The 26,924-nt window shown below is 35.9% G+C and overlaps 1 protein-coding gene across 1 annotated transcript; it reads left to right on the top strand.

Moving 5' to 3' along the window:
• The first annotated feature begins 1,326 nt into the window (after positions 1-1,326).
• On the top strand, positions 1,327-23,371 carry LOC133877102 (disease resistance protein RUN1-like). Its single transcript, XM_062315342.1, has 10 exons — positions 1,327-1,823; positions 7,271-7,383; positions 7,484-7,582; positions 8,198-8,293; positions 8,401-8,758; positions 18,405-18,906; positions 19,862-20,954; positions 21,314-21,583; positions 21,704-22,594; positions 22,692-23,371. The coding sequence occupies exons 1-10, from the start codon at positions 1,736-1,738 to the stop codon at positions 23,193-23,195; spliced, it is 4,014 nt and encodes a 1,337-aa protein (XP_062171326.1). The 5' UTR covers positions 1,327-1,735; the 3' UTR covers positions 23,196-23,371.
• The last annotated feature ends 3,553 nt before the right edge of the window (positions 23,372-26,924 follow it).

The following is a 26,924-nucleotide window of genomic DNA, read 5'->3' on the forward strand; positions in this document are numbered from 1 at the left end:
AATTAATAGTTTGATAAGACATTGACAATTACGCTTGCCGTTTTATGAAATTTCATATGTTTCCTACAAGAGCATATAGCTAGGTACGTACAATTCAAATGAGTGGAAAATCTTCAAGAAAATGGATGCAATATTTGAGCTTAGAAAACCGGATTAAAAAATGATAAATTAGAAATAAGTGCAAATAAAATGTAAATTCTAAGAGGATAAATTATATTAAGAAAACACATTATAGAATGGCAAAGCAGCTAGCTAGCCTGCACGCTAGCTGTTGACCCACCCAGTCAAGGAGAAAGATCCAAGATTATTATATTTACATACAAAACCCAATAGAAAAAAGCATATACTTTAACCAAAGAGGAGATTAATTCTGATATGCCATTCTGAATAATGTTGTGCGATCAAGTGATAGAATAATGTTATTCAGAAGCATTCAAACCAATAGTAGCTTCCTAAAAAGTCATCGTGACAGTGCTAAAAAGTCCAATTACCATTAATTGGATCTGACCGCCAAACCACCACGACCGGTCATTAGTTTTAGATTGCTTAATTTGCAGATAACTTGGCAAGCAAGCTTCGACCCTCTGCCATGCGTAATTTCATTGAAATTCCTGTTCATGTTTCCCCTCACATCTTAAACTTCCAATTTCGTCCTGTACTTGCCAGTTGGGAACACATGACTATTCTGCCTGACATATCGGTCTTGTACGGTTAAGACAAGTACGAAACAGAATAAAATAATAAATTATTAATTTTAAAATTAATAAAAAATATGATGTGTTATAAAGTAAAAAAAAAATTATATAAAAAAATGAAAAAAATTTGTATTGTAGTGATTTTTTTTTTAATTTGAATAATTATAAAAAGTTATTGATATGATATAAAAAGTGAAAATATGAAAATGTTTTGATGTTGATTGTTATTAAAAAATATAAAAAAATAAAAGAAAGTACATAATTAAACAGTAAAACGCATTACTGTGTTCTGTCCACGTTCTTGCCAAACAATCTTATTAGGCTTATTAGTCATAAAATGATCATTTCTAGTGTCATTGTCCCTTTTCCAGGTAGATTCCGTAAGAAAAGTATGAGACGTCAGCAAAATACCAAATCAAAGTAGATGATTAATTCATGGTCTTTGTAATTATTTCACACGTACATATTGAAAAAAAAGAACAAGACTCATCCTTCCTGGACTTCGTGAACCTTAAGTTGAATTGTAGGAAAAATCAGAACATGAGCATTTGACCAACATTAAATTAAATAAATAGCACACTAGAAGCTAGGGACGGAAATTTCCCTGATGCAATTAAGTCTAAAACTTTACGTATTTATCTTCAGCATTTCCGATGACAGAACATATCCCTTCCATCAAAATCTGAAAGTTAGCTTTCTTTTGCTGCCACGCAGTCAATCATTACCACCGAAAGACAAAGCCAATCGATATTACTCCATTATGCTCAGTATGTTTATAAAACACTCCTAGCTTGCTGCTTTATTCTTCTCCATCGCCATCCTTTTTCTCTCTCAATCTTTCAACCTAAAATCTATGTTTTTTCGTTACCAAGAAATCGTAATCCAAGTCTCAAGGCCATCAAAATCCAGAAACTGAGCGTTAAACCCATTTGGTGACATTCCCACATTTCTCACACTTCTCCCCTAATAGTACCCCCCAAACCACGATTTCTTTTCCAATCTACCCTCGCCATCCCTCTCTATCTACCACTCTATCAACCATGGACCAAACCATCAGTTTTATACGGAGCCCGAAGCGGAACCGGGAGCCAGAATCCAAAGGCAAAAATGACGAGTCAAAATACGACGGTAATGTTTTCATCACAGTCACATATCAAATACAAATGGTTAGGTGTATGCATACATATTTGACTTTTTTTTTTTTTTTTTTTTTTTTTTAATCATTGCGTCTTTGAGATACATTTAATTTGTTGTAACAGTAAAAGTTAAATAATTATCATAACGGTAATTATTTAATATGGAGATTTAATATGATTTATTACACTTACGTTACATGATAAAAATGATTTTTTATTAATATTTATGATTTATTTTTCTTGATATAAGAAGAATAATCAGCTATTCATGGCCTACCTATATAAGGAGCCCTATACATCTATCTTTTGGTCTACTCATAAGCATAGATATCTTTTGTCTAAATTTTCTTTTATAGAATTTCTGTTTATTGTTAAGGCTTTTTCATATGTTTGAGTAAAAATGACCGGAGATATTTATATTCAATTTTACTGTTTATTTTATTTTATATTATATTTACATGTGACATTAGAGTCTGCCTCTATGCTAATTTGCTCAGCATTCAGTACTTTTGATTAATTTTTCGATGGTTTAATCGAATAGATATTTTGTAAATAGTTTATATCTGTTTATTGTTCCGGTTGCTATATTGTTTTCACATCTATGCCTTGATGATTTGTAATAACTGCATATCATAAGTTTTTGAAACTGTAAAATTAGTATTGTGAAAATCACCAATTTGCCGAGAGACCCATGAACGAACATTACTGGCCGATCCCGGATTAAGTTTTGGTTAATTCTTCTTTGGTTGAATCGAGAAGATTTTCTGAGAATAAAGTTTTGACCCGAAACTTGTAACACTGCAAATACACCGTGAAACATCAATGAAGAATTAGCTTTAGAAATAAGTGTAAGTTTACAGGTTTCATGCTTTACTGCTAAATCATTTTTTTTTTAAAAAAATGCCTTATAGTTATTTCAAAAGCTATTTCATGAAATCAAAACACTTGCAATGTTTTTCCGTGAAACTCAACTTGCAGTGTTTCACCCACCGGTCGATTGCTTTAGCGCTCTAGTTTTTCCTGCTTCTCTTCCTCAATAGGACATTCGTGCAGAACCCCTTCGCCAGCGCAGTTACGAGTGGGAGAGGTCGCTGGCCTCTCCCTGTCACTGAGAATGGTGGCCCTTACGGGCCGCCTAGCTCCGGGTAAACGGCGACCCCTCTAGGTCGTCGTTGCAGCTGAGCAGCAGCCACGAATGGCCGCTGCATAAGGTGGCTAACCATAAGGAAGGTGGCAGGCCAGTAAAAAAAAAAAAAAAAAATCCAAGGAAGAAGAAGGAAGCAATCGGCGCAGGTTCAAAAATTTTTCCGAGTCAAAAAGGTGTATTTTCGGGTTAATGGGTCATAATCCGAGTAGGACTTCAAAGTTTGAAAGGCTTTTGGGCTTGGGTTTATTTCGGGTCAAGGGTTATTTTTTCGGGTTAATGGGTTATGCATCCGGGTATGGTTTTAAAACCAAGTACACTTTGGGCACGGACTGACCTGAATGGGCCAGCCCAATGAAGTAAATCCTGCATAGCCCAATTGAGAAACCCAAGAGGCCTGATCCATTTTTTTTTTTTTTAAAAAAAAAAAAAAACTATTAGAACTTGAATTCTCCAAATTTAAAGGGCTTAAGGCCACCTACTAAATCATAGGGACATGCATTTTTATTATGTCCTCGTATTACAATTTTATTTATTTTATTATTTACATTGTTCTATATTAAAATTATTGTTTCTTTAATAGATGAACTGATGAATTTATTTAATTGTTTAATTTATATGGTTTAAATATAAATTGCTTGATGACTAAACTTAAGAATAATTCATAATGTCATATATGCTGATGTGTTTACAATAATATCTAAGAATATATGTACTGTCTAGAAAAGTTTTGGTTAGGAAGTATTGGGATTTAAGTGTGTCTTTGTGACCCCCTCTCCCCCATTTTCTTAGTAACTCACCTAGTTGCACCTTGGAGAATTCTGTTTTTCCCATTTTGTATTGGTTTGTTTTATTCCTGAGGCCATTTGTGGGCATTTATACAGTTATTAGATGTTAATGAAGTCGTAATTATTATGATAATTTTGAGAGAGCTACAACATCCCAATTTTAAAATGATAATTGTATTAGGATTACGCACATGAACTTCAAAAAGAATTTTATTAAATATTCATGAATTGCATTGTGATTATTACAATAATTTGGGAGAGCCACAACATTTTGATTTTATAATAATAATTGCATAAAGATCATATACTTTACCTTCATATAGAAAAATTAAAATCGTGTTGTAATTAATTAATAAATTTAATTACTTATTCTCATAGGGACGTTTTTGTTTTTATAACTTAATTAGAATAAGATAGAAAATTTAGATAGCTCCAGGGGGGAAATCCACACAGGTTTTACCAAATTTGCAAAGCCACTCCTCATTCACTAAGTACTCAATCAAGCTTTCTAGCCACAAAGCTAGAACCTTCTATTTTATTACTCCAAGTGAAAAAACAACCACCAAAGTTCAAATCCATAACTTCCAAGTTGTTCAAACAATCATTGAATTCAATCTCATAAGAATTCAAACTATCCAAGCCCCATTTTTCCTCCAAAATCCGAACAGAGTGAAAATCACTACAAAGAATCCATGGGCCATCAACCACCCCCATCTTCATGGAAAGCAAATTCTGCCAAAGAAGCCGCCCATCAATAGGTTTGTTAGCACCATAAACAAATGTATGATACCAACTAGACTTCTCTTTATCAGAATGCACTAGGCAAGTAATGCTCTGATCACTCTTGTTAAGGACAAAAACTTTAAAATTCTCTCTATTCCAACAAACCCAAATACTAACCAAATAATGCTTCTCATAGTTGAAGCAAAAATCACAATTCAGAAACATAGAAGAGCTAACAATTGCAGCATTGTCTTTCTTAACTTTTAGTATCAATCAAACAAGCCAAACCATTCTTCTTAGCTCTAATTGTACTCTGAACTTCTTTTTGTTCGGAGGGATGGTTCAAACCCCTTACATTCCAAACAAGCATGTTCATGAATGAGGTGAGAAGCCCCTCATCAATCACTCCTACTCCTCCTCCTCCAATTTTCCTTTCCCTTTATCAACTGGGCAGGATGGTGTACGATCCATCTCTTCATCCAATAAAAGTTGGAGAGCCTCATTTGATTTCCTGATTTCACTATCATCATACTTCTTGCCCTTAGCCTGAGCCAATAGCTGAAAAGAGTTGGTCCAATGTTATCAACAGCAGTATTTCGGGACTTAGGAGTTCTCTTGAACCTACTCACCACAGTCAACTGATCAGCACTAGAAGAACCCGGTTTATCATTCCCACCCGATTTAGGAAGGACCTTAGGGGCAGCTCTTGCCTGAACTTTTGGAACAGGTCCTGTCTGAGCTGGTTCCTTCCTACGAGGAAGCCAGACAGCTTTCTCAATCTTAGTACAAGTGTGAGTAGCATGCCCAAAAGTGTTACACTTCTTACACTTTATTGGCAGCCATGGATACTCAATTCCGACTTTGGTTACACCTCCATTTATTCCTATAATCTCTCTTTCTTTTGGTAAGTCAGAGTCAACATCGACTTCCACCAAAAAACAAGCAAATCCAATCCTACGCTACTCTTCTGTTACCGAGTCAGCACAAATAGGCTTTCCTACCCCACTAGAAATGCGGCTTAAGCAAGTGGAATTCCATAATTCCATGGGGAGGTTATGCAGTTTAATCCAAATAGGCATAGAGGACAAAGAAAGCTTAAGTAGCTACCTACCTGGGGTCCAGCAGTGCAGAATGAGCGGCTTATTAGCAATATGCCAGAGCTTTTCCTCAAGCACAGCTTCTCTAGTACTCTCATCAGCAAAGTGAAACAAGTATAGACCATTCTCCAGTAAGAACACCTCCACACTGCCATAAGCAGACCAAATGTTTTCCACAGTCCTCCTAACCACATAGAAAGGGAGTGGTTTGTCAAGGAATTGGCCAATCAAGGAAGAAAACCATTTCAAAATCCCTTCCTCAATACCTTCCTTTGGAGGTTGCACAAATAATCTTCCCATTCTGACGATTAGGTTCATGATACTGCAATGAACTAAAGGACTTTTTGGATTGGAATAGCTGGCGCCAATCCTGAACCCCTTTCACAACATTCTTGCCGGGCTCGCCATCTTCCACCCGCGCGTGGGAAGAGTGATCCACATTATTGCCCGGAGATTGATGTGCACAGTCATCCCTAGTGGATCTCTCATGCGTATAAACAGAGGATTGCAGCTCCACATTCACAGCTACTTAAACCAAAGGAAAACCCTGATTTTCCTCAACTGCAGAAGAATTCATCTCCATATCTTCCACAAAATCACATTCCGCTTCAGAATTCACCTCCTACTGATCATCAGAGGCAATCTCTGCAATCGAATCAGGAACCGCCACTCGAGGTTTTGCAACCTTCCTCCTGCCTCTACCACGATTCGGCCTTTTCGCCATACAAACCAAATTGACTACCACACCACTATCGCTGGGATCACAACCGCAAAAATCCGACAGCCAGCACCGCCGATCACGTCCACACGCGCCAAGAATAGTCGAGTAAGAACCAAAAAATTCCCAAAGAGAATTTACTGCCGCGGAGCTTTTTAAATGCCTTTGCCACGTTAGCAAAAGAGCGCGAAACTCCTATGCATACGTATTTGTGTGTTATGGCTGGGTTTAGCCCGGAAAAGGAAACTTTAAAAGAGTTAAATTGCTTGCGCTCGACAAGATTGAGCGGTCAAATATGGCATAGTGGAGTGACGGCTGTTACTTTCTCTTTCATCTCATCATTATCAACCTAAGATCGTTCACAATCCCTTTTCATAATTTCTCTAAATTTAATTTTAAAAATTTACTTTAAATATTTTAGCTAGTTATTTTTTTAAACCATCAAACAACAAACTCTTTAAATATTTCTATACTTTAAATAAATACTATTTTTTTTAATCATTCACAATAATTACCATGAATGCTATTGTCATTAAATAAATAATATTTTTCTCTACTTTAGCACGGTTTGCAAAAAAATATTATTAAAAAAATTATAACATTGTATTTTTTACTCTTTAAATCTATAGAGAAAACCTGACAAATATTAAATTTAATATTTCCTAAAGCGTATGTTATATATATAAGCTTATTTGTGGTTTTTGTTAAAAATATAAAGAAAAATTAAATATAAAGAGGTTGTGAGTGCTTTAAGATAGCTATTACTTTCTCAGTAAAAAAATCTAGATGCTCTTACAAATGAAGTACTTACCAAATTTTCTTCTCAAAAGTTTGTTCACTTTCATTTCCACTATTGCTTGATTCTCGGCCATAGTTGAAGTTAAAGCTTTTTTTTTTTTTTTTTTTTTTTTCAATAAAAAAAATTGTAAGTTGAAAAAGACTGAAGAGGAGTACATTTACATGATATAGGAGAAGCTGCAAAGACCACAACAAGAAAAATAGACGATGTACACAATCCTACCGACCGAGCCAATAGGGAAGCTTGGGTTGAGGTGGTCAAAGCCAGATGTGAAGTAGCCTCGGTGAGTTTAATTTATGACGCATGTAATTCTCATATATATATATATTTTTGATGAGCTCAACAATCACATGATTCTAATTTAATAAAAAATTTTGCTATAGTTGAACGATGGGTGCCAATGGATTAATTCCATATCCGGGTCCTATGATTTTGGAGATAGGTACAAAGCAGCGGTTCCAGATACGCCAGTTACTGAACAGGTACAGTAAAATGCCGAAACTGAATTTAAATATGGTCATAGTATTTCACTTTGCCTCTATTGGGTTTAATTTATGAAGTAATTGTCATATATAACTTTTTGGGAGAATTTCACTTATAATCCTTGATCTTTTATTAATTTTGAAAAAAGTTACACAAACTATAAAAAGTGTCAATATAGGGTATCAATTTTGGAATTTCAATTTCAATTTTCTGTTAAATCCTATAAAAAATTTTAAAATACCCCTATTTTTTTTTTAAAGAAAAAAAAAACAATTGCTAAGATTTAGGTGTTAGAATTTAATGGAATTCGAAAAAGATACACACGCCTGAATCTTTGAAAATTTTATATATATATATTTTTTAAAAAAATAAACACAGAGGTATTTTGGAAATTTTGATAATATTTAACAGGAAATTCTAATTGGGGGCTGAAATTAAAAAAAAAATAAAATAAAATAAAAAATAGATACCTTAAATTGATACTTTTTAAAGTTTATGCACCTTCTTTCAAAAATAAAGAAAAATGAGAAATTATAAGTAAAGTTTTCTCTAAATTTTTTGTGAGCTCAACAATCACATGATTCTACTTTAATCAAACGTTTTGCGATATATAGTTGAACGATGGGTGGCATGGGGTTGGTGCACGAAGTCCTTTTCCACTAGAAGAATATCTGTGCATCATGGCCCGAGGGTGCCCAGTTAGGAAACAGGTACACATACATGTTATTGTTATAGCATTTCACTTTGCTTCTCTTGGGTTTTCATTCGTTCCTTGTATTAAATTTTGATACGTGTTCTTTTAATCTTTTGCAAGTAGGTGCAGAGATGCTTGGATGACATGTCTGTACTCATAACATGGTATCATGGTATACATAACCACCCACTTCCAACTCCCATGGCTTCCACCGCTGTTTCAGATGAAACCTCTAGTTTCACCCATTCATCCCTTCCGATTCCTTACCAACCTTACCATGGTTCTTACCTGATAAAACAGTCTTCTCATCGACCAAACATCAGATGGATAAACCCTGACGACCCTTCCAAAGGAATTTTTCTTGACCTTACAAGCAACTCTGATGATTCACCTCAATTTAATATGGACAAAACACCAGTGCAATACCAAGACCAAAACCAAGCTCCCAAGATTCCAGTCGTCGAAGACCCAAACAAAGAAGGTATTGTTTTCCCCGCACTCCATAGGTAAAATAGAAATGGTTAGGTGTATGCATATGCATATGTACGTATTTGTGTGTTATGGCTGAATTACCTCAGAAAATGTGACTTAAAAAGTAGGGCTAGCCATACATGCGGGCGAATATTAATCGCAACTATTTACCATCTGCATATACAGGTGCAGTTCGCAAAAACTATTATTTGTATATGCAGATGCGGATAACAAATTTAGGGTATATATATATATAATATATACCTTGTGTATATTTAATAAAATCACCAAAACGATATCGTTTTGGTGTTTAATACCAAAAAGAGATAGAAACTGGTTTGGATTATTAGTTTGTGTATAACAACTGTTTGGGACCTACTCTTATTTATTCGGATTTATTTGCTTCGTGTGAGGGTCACACACAATGCTACAACCATCCACCATGCACTGCACCAACGTGACTGAACATTAAAGGGTTTTAAAAAGCTTGTTGGAAAGACTTATTATGATCTGTATATCATCCGTCGTGTGAATAATTGGGTTTCTTCTATGATCGATAGATCATTCTCTTTTTCTCTTTCTTTATTGGGATAATTATACTATTGGTCCCTGTGTTAGAAATAATTTAGACATGAAATTATTTTAACCTAACATGCGCAGCGGAAATAAAACATAGAAGAGTTTTTAGGCATACCTCCGGCCATTGTTGCTCAAGCACTCCTTCAGAACTTCTAGGAACAAAATATGAGGGAGCTTCTAACCTATGCCTATTGCTTGATGGCTGTATTGATGGTGTACACAGGCACTCTATTTATAGGCTAGGTCAGGGACCCTCAAAATGGTAAACACCGTATTTGTTTCCTTCCATCAAGGAAACAATATCGTTAATTGATTTTAAAATCAATTAACCGATTCCATATTTACGGTAATCTAAATAAATAGAAATAACCATAATACCGATTCCATATTTACGGTAATCTAAATTAATAGAAATATCTATAATACCGTATATGTTTATTATTAAAATAATAAACATAGTAAACACCGTAAATGTGATATAAAGGCCACAACCAAAAAGGAATAATATATACTACATAGGTATAATATATATTACATTCTCCCACTTGGACTTTATAACACATGACCATATAGTATTAGGTTCTTTAGTTTTGGCCAATCTTTTATGGAATCCTCCAACTCAGTTAAGAAGTGTTTCACACGAATCATGGCGGTAAAACCATTATAAAAGTAGGTCGTCCCTTCCATGTATCACAATGACTCCTTACATGAGTACCTTATGGATAATCAAGCTTTATGAATGAACTTCCTATAAGTCATTCGGGTCCAACTTTATTTATCCTCATGGATAAAAATAACAAATGTGCACAATAAACTTTATTACATTAACTTTATGTCTATAGATCAAAATAAGTACAAGGTGAATCAATAAGTCCCATATGGTCCACATGACCTTTAAACTGTTTTACCGGTAAACCTTTTGTCATGGGGTCCGCAACCATTGATTCTGTACTAATATGCTCAATAGAAACCTCACGTCTCTTAATGTTATCCCTAACACTAAGATACTTGATGTCGATGTGCTTACTTCTGCTTCCACTTTTGTTATTCTTAGAGAAGAAAACTGCAGCAGAATTATCGCAAAGAATCTTAATGGGTCTTGCTATTGAATCGACAATCTTTAGTCCACCAATGAAGTTTCTCAACCACAGTGCCTGTGTAGTGGCTTCATAGCATGCAATGAACTCTGCCTCCATGGTAGATGTAGCAACTATAGTTTGCTTGCTGCTTTTCCAAGATATAGCTCCTCCAGCTAGAAGAAAGATATATCCTGAAGTAGACTTTCTGCTATCTACACATCCAGCAAAGTCTGAATCTGTATATCCAAAGACCTCCAAACTATCAGCTTGTTTGAAAGTCAAACAGTAACCCTTGGTTCCTTGCAAGTATCTCATGACCCTCTTGGCAGCTTTCCAATGCTCTAATCCCAGATTACTTTGGTACCATCCCAGTATTCCAACTGCTAATGCAATATCAGGTCTGGTGCAGACTTGAGCATACATCAGGCTTCCTACTGCAGATGCATATGGGATACTTTTCATCTGCTGTTGTTCCAACTCATTTTTGGGACACTGGTCTTTACTGAATCTTTCTCCTTTAGAAATAGGTGCCACACTAGACTTACAGTCACTTATCTTGAATCTCTCTAAAACCTTTTCAATGTAGGCCCTCTGAGACAGTCTTAATATTTTCTGTTGTCTGTCTCTGTGAATCTCTATGCCAATGACATAAGAGGCTTCACCCAAATCCTTCATTTCAAAGCTTTGAGAGAGTAACTCCTTAGTTTCATGTAGCAAACCTAAATCATTGCTTGCAAGTAGAATATCATCTACATACAGGACTAGAAATATCACTTTACTCCCACTGACCTTAAGGTATATACATTGATCAACAAGGTTCTCAGTAAATCCAAATGAGGTAATAACCTTGTGAAACTTAATATACCATTGACGGGAGGCCTGTTTTAGTCCATATATAGACTTCTTTAACTTGCAAGCTCTCTTGCTATCATCATCAAAGCCTTCAGGTTATTTCATATAAACCTCTTCATCAAGATCCCCATTCAGGAATGCTGTTTTCACATCCATCTGGTGTAACTCTAAGTCAAAATGAGCTACTAATGCCATGATTATCCTAAATGAATCCTTCTTTGATACTGGAGAGAAGGTTTCATGGTAATCAATGCCTTCCTTTTGAGTGAAACCCTTGGCCACAAGTCTAGCCTTATATCGTTCAACATTACCAGAAGCATCCCTTTTGGTTTTGTAAACCCATTTGCAGCCTATGGCTTTAGCTCCCTTTGGTAAGTCAACAAGATCCCAGACTTGGTTTTTAGTCATGGATTCCATCTCTTCCTTCATGGCATCGTACCATAGTGTGGAGTTATCCCCACTCATGGCTTGTGAAAACATACTTGGATCATCCTTAGGTCCAACATCAAAGTCAGACTCTTGGAGGTATACAACATAATCTGTAGAGATTGCTGGTCTCCTTATTCTAGAGGACTTTCTTAATTCTACTTCCTCTGTATTTTGCAATGGGAGAGTAGACTCATTCTGAACCTGTTCTGTATGAGTTGGTTGTTCTAGAACTGGTTGTGGCTCAGGAGGATCAAATTGATCTCCCTGTTCTTCATGAGCCGGTTGTTCTAGAACTGATTGTAGCTCAGGATAATCAATCTGATTTTCCCTGAATACAATCAATCTTCCTCTGTGAGGAGGAGATTTGGTCAACTCTCGTGCTTCCACTAATTCTATCCTTTGTGGATGAGCACTCCCACTAGGTTCAGCATCCTCTAGAAACTTTGCATTTATAGACTCAACAATCCTAGTACTGTGAGAAGGACAGTAAAACCTGAATCCTTTTGAGTTTTCTGCATAGCCAATAAAATAACCGCTGGTTGTCCTTGGGTCAAGTTTCTTCATGTTCGGATTGTAAATCCTCACTTCAGCAGGACAACCCCATATGTGTATGTGATTTAAACTTGGTTTCCATCCCTTCCATAATTCAAAAGGTGTCTTGGGGACAGCCTTGGATGGAACTCGGTTTAATACATACACGACAGTCTTTAAGGCTTCACTCCACAAAAACAAAGGTAATTCAGAATTACTAAGCATGCTTCTGACCATGTCCATAAGTGTGCGATTCCTTCTTTCTGCTACACCATTTTGTTGTGGTGTGCCAGGCATTGTGTATTGGGCAACAATACCTTCTTCTTGAAGGAATTGCGCAAATGGACCGATCATTTGTCCCTTTTCTGTGTACCTACCGTAGTACTCTCCGCCTCTATCAGATCTTACGATCTTGATTCTCTTTTCCCTTTGTTTCTCCACTTCCACCTTATAGGTTTTGAAGGCATTGAGCGCTTCAGCCTTGTCATTTAGGAAGTAGAGATACATATATCTCGTATGGTCATCAATAAAAGATATGAAATATCTTTGACCATTGAGGCAAGGAGTAGAAAAAGGTCCACAGATGTCTGTGTGTATGATTTCTAGAATCTCAGAACTCCTTCTGGCACCTTTAGTGGTCTTGTTGGTTTGCTTTCCCTTTATGCAATCCACACAAGTACCGAAATTAGTAAAGTCAAGAGTTTGTAAAACTCCATTACTTACTAATCTTTTGATTCTCTCTATGGAGATGTGTCCCAATCTCCTGTGCCATAGCCAAGCGGAGTTTTCATCCACAAGGCTTCTCTTTATGCCAATATCAGTATGCAACGATAAATAACTGTTCTCAAAGTTGGGATCTAAAGAAAGTTTGTATAGACCATCAATTTTTATTCCACCACCAACAAAATTATTATTTCTAAAAATACTGAAAATTGAGTTAATAAACCAAAACCCATATCCAAATACATCAAGTTTTGAAATAGAAATTAAATTTCTAGAAGAAGATGGAATATAAAAAACATTCTTAAGGTCTAGTACATATCCAGTTTTCAAAATAAGTCTGTAAGTCCCAACTGCTACGACCAGTGAGAACAATTTATTTCCTGAGTAAACACGTTGCTCACTTCTTATCGGCTTCCTTGTTTTGAGAAATCCCTGCAATGTATTCACAATGTGGATTGTAGAACCAGAATCAATCCACCATGTATTGCAAGGAGCCTCAACAAAAAAAGATTCATGACATACAAAAGAGATGAGATTACCTTTCTTTTCCAGCCATTTAATGTATTTCTGGCATTCTTTCTTCATGTGCCCCTCCTTCTTGCAAAAGAAACAAGCATCCTTATTGCCTTTGAGTGACATCTTGTTTCCTTTCTTGGAGTGGTGGGCAGCCTTGCCTTTCTTAGTCTTTGCTTTAGCACGAGCAACCAAGTGAACACTTTCTGGTTTCTCGTGTTTCAATCTCTCTTCCTCTTGAACACACATGGTCAAAAGTTCATTAATTGACTAGTTATCCTTATGTGTGTTGTATGAAATCTTGAAGGGACCATACTGAGGAGGAAGAGAGTTGAGAACCAAATGGACCAAGAAGGATTCGGAAATCTCAACCTCAAGGGACTTTAATTGAGCTGCTATATCCCTCATTTCCATGATGTGCTCACGCACACCTTTGGAACTATCGAAGGCTTGACTTGATAGTCTCTTCATTAGAGTGCTGGCCATGGCTTTAGTTGAACTCACAAACTGTGCTTCAACGGCTTTCAAAAAATCCTTAGCCTTAGGACATTCGGGGATAGAACCCCTAATGCCTTTGGCAATGTGAGACTGCATAAACATTAAGCTGAGGCGATTGGATCGCTCCCACCTTTCATGTTTAGCCATCTCTAGTGCAGTACTAGTATCCGTTAAAGCGGGTGGTTCATCCGTCCGGAGTGCCATGTCTAATTCCAAACACCCTAATGTAAAGAGCAAGTTCTCTTTCCATTCAGTAAAATTATTACCATTAAGTTTCGGAACGTGAAAAGTACCATCAAATAATCCAGCAGGTATAGCTGCAAGAACCAAGGGAAAAAACAAAACTACTTAAGTGCTATGAAGTGACTTTAATTTAAATCAGCCAATGCTAATTTAAATAGTAAATTTCAACCTACCTGTGGGCAAAGGTTGCATCACGCATGAAATTTACTCTTTATTAATAAGACTAAACCAAATTTGAATATTAGTAAGCAAAATCCTCCGTACCTGTGGGCCTAAGAGAAATTTTTCTTCTAATATTAAATTTGTTATCTTATTCTAATTAAGTCATAAAAATAAAAACCTTCCCTGTGGGGATAAGTAATTAAATTTATGAATTAATTACAACACGATGCTAATATTTCTATATGAAGTTCATATGAATGGTTTTAATGCAATTATTATTCAAAATTTTGGACGCTGTGGCTCTCCAAAATTATCATAATAATTGCGACTTCATTAACATCTAATGACTTTATAGATGCCCACAAATGACCTTAGGAATAAGACAAACCAACACGTAAATGAGGTAAATAGCATTCTCCAAGGTGCAAGCAGATGAGCTCCCAGGAAAGTGAGGGGGGTCACACCGGACACACTTAAATCCCAAGACTTTCCTTGCCAGAACTTTCCCCGACATTGCATTCTCAGATAGCGCCATAAACCCACACTAACATATTAGGTTTTGCTAATTATCCCTTAGGTCTAGGCATCAACCAATTTATAAATATACAATTATGTATTAAACAAATTATTTCAATACACAATAATTTAAACCTTAAAGTAAATAAAATTGCATTAACAAGACACAATAAACATATAGCCCAATGGTTCATCATGTAGCCTTAAGCCCCTTTACACTTAGTGAACCCAAGCTCTAAACCCCATAAGGCCTCAGCCCTTTTTTTTTTTTTTTTTTATTGAACAGGCCCAATTCTGGATTGGGCTGACCCACGGGTCAGCCCACTTAATGTCAGGTTGGGTTCTGGATACGGGTCAGCCCACTTAATGTGGGGTTGGGTTTTAAACCCTACCCAAATAATAACCCGACCCGACCCGTCATATTCTTTTGGGTTGAAACCCTAGAACCCTAGCCACCACCAGCCTTGCCGCCGCCCTTTTTTTTTTTTTTTTTTTTTTTTTTTTTTTTTTTTTTTTCTGCCGCCCCTTATGCGGCGGCCAAGAGAGGCCGCAGCCCTGACGACCATGGCGACCCTTGTGGGTCGCCGTGAACTGAAGAAGCAGCGGCCAAAGGGCCGCTGCTGTCTAGGACAGCGGGAACGGCGACCCAAAGGTCGCCGTTCACTGCACAAGCAGCGGCCTTTCGGCTGCTGCTTAGAATGCTGAAACGGCGACCCTTGGGTCGCCGTTTACCGCAGAGGCAGCGGCCAAGGGGCCGCTGCCCGGGTGCTGGAACGGCGACCCAAGGGTCGCCATTTTCTGCAGAAGCAGCGGCCGCCGCTGCTTGTAGCACCGGAACGGCGACCCCAGGGTCGCCGTTTACCCAGAAGCAGCGGCCAAGGGGCCGCTGCTTAGGTGCTAGAACGGCGACCCCCGTTCACTTTAGGAGCAACGGCCTTTCGGCCACTGCTTGTGGTGCCAGAACGGCGACCCAAGGGTCGCCGTTTTACTGCAGAAGCAGCGGCCTTTCGGCCGCTGCTTGTGGTACCAGAACGGCGGCCCAGGCGTCGCCGGTTTTCCTGTAGGGGCATCAGAACGGCAAGCATAGGGGTTTCTAGCTTGGTTTCCAGCAGGGGCAAAACAGTCATTTTCAATGATGAACAGTAAATAACAGATTAAAACCATGCGTTTCATCACAGTATATAGACAAGAGCAATAACAATCCTCCACAGAGTATTGACAAAACAATAATGAATAAAATATATACTGGATTAAAATTGATAACGCATAGAAAAATATATGCTAAGCAACATAGCACAGAGGCTGGCTCTGATACCACATGTTAGAAATAATTTAGACATGAAATTATTTTAACCTAACATGCGCAGCGGAAATAAAACATAGAAGAGTTTTTAGGCATACCTCCGGCCATTGTTGCTCAAGCACTCCTTCAGAACTTCTAGGAACAAAATATGAGGGAGCTTCTAACCTATGCCTATTGCTTGATGGCTGTACTGATGGTGTACACAGGCACTCTATTTATAGGCTAGGTCAGGTACCCTCAAAATGGTAAACACCGTATTTGTTTCCTTCCATCAAGGAAACAATATCGTTAATTGATTTTAAAATCAATTAACCGATTCCATATTTACGGTAATCTAAATAAATAGAAATAACCATAATACCGATTCCATATTTACGGTAATCTAAATTAATAGAAATATCTATAATACCGTATATGTTTATTATTAAAATAATAAACATAGTAAACACCGTAAATGTGATATAAAGGCCACAACCAAAAAGGAATAATATATACTACATAGGTATAATATATATTACACCCTGAAGTTGGCCTAAATTACAAATCACTCCCTATAGTACAAAAAGTTCATAGAGGGTCTTTGTGGTAAATTATAATTACAAATCAGTTCCTGAACATGTTTTCCGTCTACCAAGTTAATACATTCTGTTAGTCAGCTATGCCACACCCAATAGGAAGCCGACATGTGTTCATTATAATAAAAAAAAAATATATATAAATTTAATAAAAATATAAATAAATAAAACAAAAATATTATTTACCCACCCTTAAAGACATTTAGGGGTGGCAGGCGGCAACCCCTAAATGTCTTTAGGGGAGGTTGTACGCCACCCTTGGCCATTGGGGGTGGTCGGGAGTGGCACAAGGCCACACCTTCTATATATATATAAAATAATATTTTTGTTTTATTTATTTATATTTTTACTAGATTTTATATTTTTTATTGTAATGGACACGTGTTGGCTTTCTATTGGGTGCATGTGACGTGGTTGACTAACGGAATCTGTTAACTTGGTGCACAGAAAATGTGTTTAGGGACTGATTTACAATTATTGTTTATCACAAGGACCTTCTATAAACTTTTGTTACCATTGGAAGTAATTTGTAATTTAAGCAAATCTTAAGGACCAACGATGCAATTATCATTTTTTAATTTATCAATCATTTCCTTTTCCTCTAAACTACTTTACTTACTTTGGAGGGCACATTGAACCTAAAAGTATAACCCCAATAAACTTGGGTATGTTGCATACTAAGGTGTGGTTTATTGTATAATAATGGAAAAACAGTAAAAAATAAGTTCAAATAATTTCAAAATAGCTTAAAACAGACTCTAATAGAGACCTAAAGAAAGCTTAAAAGATTAAAATATGCGCAAAAGGCTTATTACCTGATATGCAGATAGGATAATAATTGCAACAACAACACTAATACGGTTAGTAATCGCATTATGGAGATGTAGTTGCAGATATGATCAATAAACAACATTAACTTGAACAGTTAAATCGTAAATTACTTGTGCTCTACAAGACTGAGTGGTCAAATATTTTCAAATGCATTTAGTTTTAGTCTAGTCCTTCTTTTTTTTTTTTTTTTTTTCTTTTTTGCATGAGTAGGTATAATGGCAGTTTGATTGAGTAATTTATTTGGCATATTGGTGTGATGTAGATGCCCCCCACAACGTTTAATAGAGAAGTCTAGTGAAATCCAAATATAGTGGAGTCTTCTTCATCCTCAGATTCACATGGAGAGAGAGAGAGAGAAACAAATAGGCCTATTTGAGAGACTGATAGAAATCTTTCATTTCCACTGTGGTTTGGTTCTCGGCCGAAGTGAAAGCTATTTTAAAAAATTATATATATATAGGATGAAAAAGAAACAAAATAATGATCAATAAAAATAATTTGCATTTAGTATTATGTTTTAGAGATATGATTCCTTACCAACTCTTCACACAACTAAAAATAAAATTATTCTATGTGACAGGAAATCATAGGATAGTTGTAATTTTTTTTTTTTTTTTTCAAAGAGCCTATGACTCCCTGCTACATAAGATAATTGTGTTTTTAGTTGTGTGAAAAGTTGGCAGGGAATCATATATCAATGTTAATTAGCAAATCTTTCTCATTTTTCAATTTAGAAAAAGAAAAAAGGAAATCTTGATTGCACCCATGCATTATACAGGCTCTACCCCTCCTATTTCTCATGGAATTTGTCTCTTTTTGCAGTCCAATCAAACTCATCCACAACAAGTACCTCATTTTCTAGACCTCATTGTAATTACGATGTTTTCTTGAGTTTTAGAGGTGACATTCGTAAAACTTTCATTGATCACCTTTACTCCAATTTAGTGCAACTCGGAATTCGCACCTTTCGAGATGACGAGGAACTTCCAAAAGGTGGGAACATCTCAACCAAACTTCTCGATGCGATTCGAGGATCAAAGATTTTCATTGTAGTTTTCTCCCAAGGCTATGCTTCTTCCAAGTGGTGTCTTGATGAGCTTGTGGAGATTATGCAGTGTAAGAATACCATAGGCCACACTCTTCTTCCCATATTTTATCATGTGGAACCCTCGAATGTTCGATGGCAAACCGGAACTTTTGCAAAAGCCTTTGCTATGCATGAAGAGAGGTTTCAAACCAATATGGAGATGGTGCAGAGGTGGAGAGAAGCTCTTACTAAAGCTGCAAATTGTTCTGGTTGGGTTCTCTCGAGTCTTGCAAATGGGTATTATGCTATGACTCTTGTACTTTTTTTCATGCATTTCTTTTTTCTTTTTTGGCCTTTATATTTGCTTCTAAATTTTAGGCAAAAATTGATAAAAAGTAACATTAGGCTAAATGGATTGAACAAAACTAGTGTTTGAATTAAACAGTTGAAGGTTTTTTTTTTTTTTTTTGTTTCGTGCCCACTATTAGAATATAAATTAAATAATTAAATTAACTATTTCTTAAGAGTTTAAGTTTTTTTGATAAGTGGTGATTTAATATGGTATCAGATCTAGAGGTTATGAATTCGAACTTTGTCTATCATTCACCTCCCATTTCAATTAAATATTTCATGTGTTGGGTCACTAATTAAGGGAGAATTTGAAACCATACGTGAGGGGGAATAAATCACCGAGTCATTAGATCCAAAGGTTATGGATTCGAACTTTGCCCTTGTCATTCACCTTCTATTTTAATTAAATATTCCACATGTTAGGACACTAATTAAATAAGAATTTGACATTGATAAGTGGTTATTAACTATTTCCTATATAACAACTTATCCTTTTCGGATAAGTGGTGATTTAACATCGATTCTAGATATCAAGCTCATGCTATCTAGAGACAAACCTTTTTTTGTTGAATTATCAAGTCTAGGATTGCTTTTTAGATAAAATATCGTTCACTTGAGAGGAATGATATTGTAACCAAACTTGGTGAGAAGCAATTAATTAATGGGTTTTTTTGCTAGAAGAAAAAAAAAAAACTGCTTCATGGCATGTGAATAGGAGAAAAAAATTACATAGAAATATATTTAAATGATAATTATCACTAAATTTGATTAAACATAATTGTTGTCGTGACATATTAGTCTTAAGTGATTGAGATGATAATACCCTTATGGTTCTGAAGAGTCATAATTTTTTTTAATATTATTATTATTTAGATCTTTGGGCTTATCTTATTGTTTTCAGGTATGAATCAAGATTCATCGAACAGATTGTTCAAGAAATTTTGTGTAAAGTGAACCCAACTCGCTTGGATGTTGCCAAACACCCAATCGGATTAATGTCTCGTGTTCATGATATTAAAGATTTATTAAATCTTGGAACAAGTGACGTCAGCGTTGTGGGCATGTATGGAATGGGTGGTATTGGTAAAACAACCCTAGCAAAAGCTGTCTATAATGAAATATGTCTTGAATTTGAAGGAAATAGTTTTCTTTCAAACTTTAAAGAAAGCTCAGAAAAGTCGAATGGCTTAACTCATTTGCAAGAAAAACTTCTTAATGATATCATGAAAGTGAATTTGAAGATTGATAATGTTGATAGAGGAATCAATATAATTAAGGAAAGAATCCGTGGAAAAAAAGTTCTTGTTGTTGTTGATGATGTTGATGACTTTGAAAAGCTAGACTCGTTAGTCGAAAAGGAATGGCTTGGTCCGGGTAGTAGAATGATTGTAACCACTAGAGATGAACATGTGTTAAGTCCATTGAGAGTGGATAAAAAATATAAGGTCAGAGAATTGAATCATTGGGAGTCGGAGCGACTGTTCAGTTTGCATGCCTTCAAAATGACTAATCCAAAAGGAGATTACTCAAAGCTTTCGAATGAAGTAGTGGCTTATGCCGAAGGTATTCCATTAGCTCTTGTGCTTTTGGGTTCTTTTTTGAAAGATAGAAGCGTTGCTGAATGGGAAAATGAATTGAAAAAATTAGAAAGAACTCCTAATGTTAAGATTCAAAAAATTCTTCGAAGAAGCTTTGATTCACTGGATAAGTACACAAAGGCCATATTCCTTGATATTGCATGTTTCTTTGTCAATATGGACAAAAAATATGTCAAGAAAATACTTGATGGTTGTAAATTGTTTCCAAAGGTTGGTATCCGTACGCTCATTCAGAGGTCACTTGTGACAATTGATGACAGAAATATTTTGAGGATGCATCACCTTATTCGAGATATGGGAAGGGAGATTATTAATGAAGAGTCACCTGATTTGCCAGGAGAACGTAGTAGGTTGTGGTTTCACGAAGATGTCTTTAATGTATTACGCAACCATACGGTAAGAGTCATGCATATGCATTTATATATATAAACAAATGCATGTACACACATAATATGTCTTATGTTGGTATATATGATCATTATGCCTTTTGCTAATCATGGATCATGGTTATAATTGAATGATTAAAATCCAAATCTTTTGTAAATCAAGTCATCAAGTGATATTTAACCATATTTAAAAGGTATCCAACGCTTCAAATGATTTTAATAATGTATGAATCAATTTTGTGATTTTTATTTTAAAAAAAAAAAAAATTATGATGAAGGGTATATTAGCCTATTCTAGTTCAAAATTGTTCTAGCTTTACACAGGATGAGGAGGATCTTCATTGCTAATTCAACTGTCTATTTTGCTAGGGAACGAAAACAGTTAAGGGTCTCATCTTAGAAGTATCTGAAGATGTACGCTTGATCGAAACTACAACATTTACAAATATGAAGAATTTGAGATTGCTCCAAATCAATGCTGTACAACTCACGGGATCCTATGAACATCTCTCTAAAGAGCTAAGATGGCTTTTTTGGCATAAGTGCCCCTTGGAATTTCTACCACAGAATTTTCATCTGGAAAACCTTGTTATTCTTGACATGCAGTATACTAATCTCAAACAAATTTGGAAGAACAAAGTATAACAAACCTTACAAAACTTTTTTTTTCTCTCCTTCTCTCTATTAATTTTAAATGTGTAACTAACAAGAACTTTTCCTTTCTTTATTTATTCTCTTTTTCTTTTTCTTTTTTCACAGATACTCATCAAGTTGAAGGTCCTTAATCTCAGCTATTCCAAATATTTCACCAAATCACTAGACTTCTCTCAAGTGCCACAACTGGAGACACTAATACTTGAAGGTTGCACAAGTTTGGTTGAGATTCACAAGTCCATTGAATGTTTGAAAAACCTTGTTTTGCTGAATTTAAATGGATGCAAGAGTCTTAGGAATCTTCCAAGCAGCATTTCAAACTTAAGATCTCTCAAAACTCTTGATTTGTCTGATTGCTTACAAATTGACAAGTTACCGGATCAAATAGGGAATATGATTGCTTTAACAAAGCTACTTGCTGATGGAACTGCTATTAGGCAATTACCCTTCTCCTTTGGTGGTTTGAAGAATCTTGAGATTGCATCATTTTCTGAACATAAAGAATCATCCTCAAAATCTTGGTTGTCAACTCTCTTGTCATTGATGTCACCAAAAAGCTTGAACCCAGCTTTTTTTCTACCACCTTTCATTTCTGGATTACGTTCTTTGACAAAACTAAATCTCTCTGGACGCAATTTGTCTGAAGATGGGTTTCCTGTTGATTTTGGGAGTTTATCTTCACTCAAGCTTTTGGATTTATCAAGAAATAATTTTTATAACCTACCTGGTTGCATAGGTTACCTTCCAATATTGTACGAGTTGCATTTGAGTGAGTGTACGTCTCTTAAATCAATTTCTGGACTCTTCGCAAGTTTAGGTATGTTGGATGCAACTAGTTGTACATCAATGGAACGACTCTCAATTTCGTCAAACCACAAGAGAGGACTACTTTTTGACCTTCGTCATTGCCACAAATTGACGGAGATTCAAGGCTTGGAGAATTGGGAAATTTCTACTATTCAAAATCAAGCATATGATTTTAAGAGTCATCTCCAGGTTCCTCTCCCTCCCTCCCCTCCCTTCTCTCTCTTTCTCTCTCTCTCTCTCTCTCTCTCTCATTTTATGTTCTGAACATATTTTTTGTTTTGAACAGTGTCCGTTAACCATTGGCGATGATGAGTCTCGTGTCATTTGCATACCTGGTAGTGAGGTTCCAAATTGGTTCGGCCACAGGACAACTTGGGATTCTATATCCTTCCATGTACCTTCAATTTCAAAGGGTCAATTCCCTCGGTTGTTTGTTTGTGTTGTTAGTCCTTTAAATGGAACCAGAGATATCAGGGGGTTCCGTTACATGCCTAGCCTGACAATCAGAAATAAAACTAGAGGCAACGTGAAATCCCTTCAGCCTTGGCGAACAACTGATCGTACGGACTTGTTTACTTTGCCAAGAAGAGATAGAGAAGGTCATCATATCTTTCTATACCTGACAGCACTCATAAGAAATAAATATGAGCTGGAAAGTGGAATCATATTTAATGAATTGGTGATGGAAAGTGGAGATGAAATTGAGGTGCTCTTCGAATTTCAGGGAATGAAACCTATGGTGGTGGAGTTTGGAGTTCTTGTAGTAGTTGACGAACCAAATGTAATGTAAGAAGAAGTTACATTGAAGAACTTTGGAGGACTTATGTTTTACTTGTTTAGTTGTTGTCTTTTAGTTTTAGTAGTAGAAAAGTCTTAAGACAATGTGAATAAAGACAGCAGTTATATTCACGTTGTTTACACAGTCAGAAACAACGTGTATAATTAACATCGTTTTAATAAAAAATGACAACAGCCTATTTTTTTAACTCGCATTCTGTTTTCTCACCTTTCACTTCTTTCACCTCTCTCTCTCCCTCTCTCAAATAATGAAAACTCTTTCGCCTCTCTCGTCACTATCTCTCTCAGAAATTCTGCCTACCTCCAACGAAGTAGCTTCTTTCCGTCACTCTCAGGGATACTCGGTTAAGGTAACATTCTCTTTTCTCTCATTTTTTAAAAAATTACATCTTTGATATATGTGGTTGTCCTAAATTACAAATCACTCTCTATCGTATCAAAATTAATTCAGAGATTTCTGTGATTGGCCTAATTTACAAATTGCTCTCTAAAGTCAAATTTCGTTAAAATCTTTGACAAATTCTATTAGACGCCACACCAGCATCAATAAGATAGCAACACTTATCAAATTTATAAATATATATATATATATATATATATATATATATATATATATATATATATATATATATATATATATATATATATATATATATATATATATATATATATAAATAAGTAAAAATTATTATTATTTTTTTTAAAAAAAAAGAAATGAATGGCTGCCAGTTTGGACAGCCAACCCGGCCAATGGAAGTGTTTAGAGTGGTGATCAAGCGGGAGATGTTGGCAAAAGAGAGGTCGATCGGAAGGTGTTTTTTCCAACAACATATAATTGCACTTATTTTAAGAAGTTTTGGTTGTTCCCTCCTAAAGCAACTTTGTTATTTAAATGGGTTGTACGTATTGTTTAATCCATCTTCCAACTCACTGCAGAGGTTCATAGAGAAGTACAATGATTATGGAACTATCTGCCATTGGCATGGGTATAATTCTTGAAACCTTTCACCTCTTTACGCCAAACGTTATTGTAATGATTTTTTATTTTTTATTTTAAAAAAAAAAGAGAAAAAAAAAAGAAAAAAAGAAGAAGATTATTACAATAAGAGAATCACACATTCATCATACCCAACATACACTACAAAAAAAGGTGCAACTGGCCATATGTCTACAATAACCGCTACTGTAATGGAGACACGTGACTGGTGGTATAAGAAAAATAAGTGGCCGCGTGTATTTATTTACACGTGGCTAAAAATACACGTGGCCAATTGTTTTTATCAAATATATATTAATAAAAACAAATTTTATTAAGGTTTTGTATATGGCCGCGTGTATTTTTTATATGCGTCCAAGTGGCCACATGTATTAAATACAACTGGCTAATTGTTTTTATCAAATATATATTAATAAAAACAAATTTTATTAATGTTTTGTACACTATTGATAAAAAATATATATGTATATGTATAAGAGAATTGGCCACGTGGCCAGAATTTGTGTAGGTAGGCGCGCGGGAATTGTCCCGCGCGCCACCTGACCATTACTTTCAAATATATATATATATATATATATATATATATATATATATATATATATATATATATATATATATTATTTAAATATTTGAAAAGAAAAAAAAAATTGTTAAATATTGCACGCGTTCTCTCTATCTCTCTCTCTCTCTCTCTCTCCGTCAGTACTGCACCACCGGCTAGCTCCCCGACCACCGCGTGGCCGACCTTCCCTCCGGCCTTCCCGACGTCTCTCGCTTCCTCTCTCTACTGAACTTGCTCGTTCAGGAAAACCACACGTGTGGTTTTCCTTTTATTTTTTTTCTTTTTCAGTTATTAATTTTTTTTTCCTCTAAAAAAAAAGAATTAAATTAAAAATACAATCAATAATTTAAAAAAGAATTAAATAAAAATTTAAATTAAATAAAAAAAATTATATTTTAATTTTTTTTTAAAAAAAAAAAAAACAAATTGCCACGTGTACTAAATACACGCGGCCAAGTGGCCACGTGTATTTAGTACACGTGGCAGACTGTTAGCCGCGTGTACTAAATACACGCGGCTAACTATCAGCTGCGTGTACTAAATACACCCGGCTAACTGTCAGCCGCGTGTACTGTAATACACGTGGCCACTTGGCCGCGTGTATTTCAGTACACGCGGCAAAATGTACATTTAGTGGCCACGTGTATTACAGTACACGCGGCAAAATGTACATTTAGGGCTTGTTTGTTCAATGACGATGCAGAACAGCATCGTGCTATGCGGGTCCCACGTCACTGTTCAAGTCAGCTCATTTCACTTCTATTTGCTTCCTTCACGTGCTGCGCTGCTTTTAATAAATCCTGCAGTTTTGAATTTTCATTTCTTCCTATTCTGCCCTCTGTTGAAAACCCCAGCTGATATGAACATTTTGCAGTCTTCCTTTTTTAGAAAACCAACCCAGCTCCTCCTCACGAGCCCCTGCAACTGATTCAGCCAAGGAAAATTTCGACCAGAAATGCAATCTACTCCGTACCTGGTAGACATGACGGTTCTGTTGGAAGAACAGGGCGAAGACGGTAATGCCCCACCGCTCAAAGAAATTTTCTATAAATTTCCTTACTCATGCATGCGGAGAAGACAACAGACAAAACGAGCAACATTGGTGCCGGTTTTCAACAGAGGGCAGAATAGGTAGAAATGAAAATTCAAAACTGCAGGATTTATTAAAAGCAGCACAGCACGTGAAGGAAGCAAATAGAAGTGAAATGAGCTGACTTGAACAGTGACGTGAGACCCGCATAGCACGATGCTGTTCTGCATTGTCATTGAACAAACATGCCCTTAGTTACGGCTGGATCTAGAGTAATGATTCACTACCACCTAAATATACAACTTTTCACCACCTTGTCTATGTGGCAAGGTGGTCCCTCACCTTAATTTATTTTTAAAAAATAAAAAAACTCAAAAAATAGTGGGGGACCACCTTGCCACATAGGCAAGGTGGTGAAAAGTTGTATATTTGGGTGGCATTGAATCATTATCCCGGGTCTAACACGCGCCACACACGTGGTAAACTGTTTGCCACATGTGCTGTGTCCGTACACGTGGCGAAATGCACGTGGCAAATTGCAATTTTTTTTGTAGTAATAAAATCTAATGATAATTGAATCAAATTATGACACAAGGGAGCATCATTATGATAACAGTCGTCATATTGCTTTTTTATTATCCCGTTTTGATAATAAATAAAATTAATAATCTTGAAATTTTAGAATCCCAGCCCCAAAGATAGAAGAACAAGTCTCCAAATTGAACACTAGGCCTTTAATTCTTTGCTAATTAACTGATCGAAGACACCTCGATGGACTAGCAATTTATTTCAACCTCCTAGATAGGGGTGTAAACGAGCTGAGCTACTCGTGAGCTTACTCGAGATCGGCTCGAATAAACTCGACTCGTGCTCGAATCGATTATTAAATGAGCTACTCGTGAACACGAAAATCAAACTCGATTATTAAACGATGCAAACTCGTATAAACTCGACTCGACTCGACTAAAGCTCGTGAACCCGCTCGTATAAGGATCGACTCGTTTATTAAGGCTCGACTCGTATATATATATATAACTAGTTTTATAATATAGTATATTAATAAATAATATACTATATGTAAGCATAAATTAAGTAATAAATAACAATAGTTATTAGTTAGTATATATTAATT

The sequence above is a fragment of the Alnus glutinosa genome, chromosome 9 (assembly GCF_958979055.1).
Source record: "Alnus glutinosa chromosome 9, dhAlnGlut1.1, whole genome shotgun sequence".
In the NCBI taxonomy this organism is placed as follows: Eukaryota; Viridiplantae; Streptophyta; class Magnoliopsida; order Fagales; family Betulaceae; genus Alnus; species Alnus glutinosa.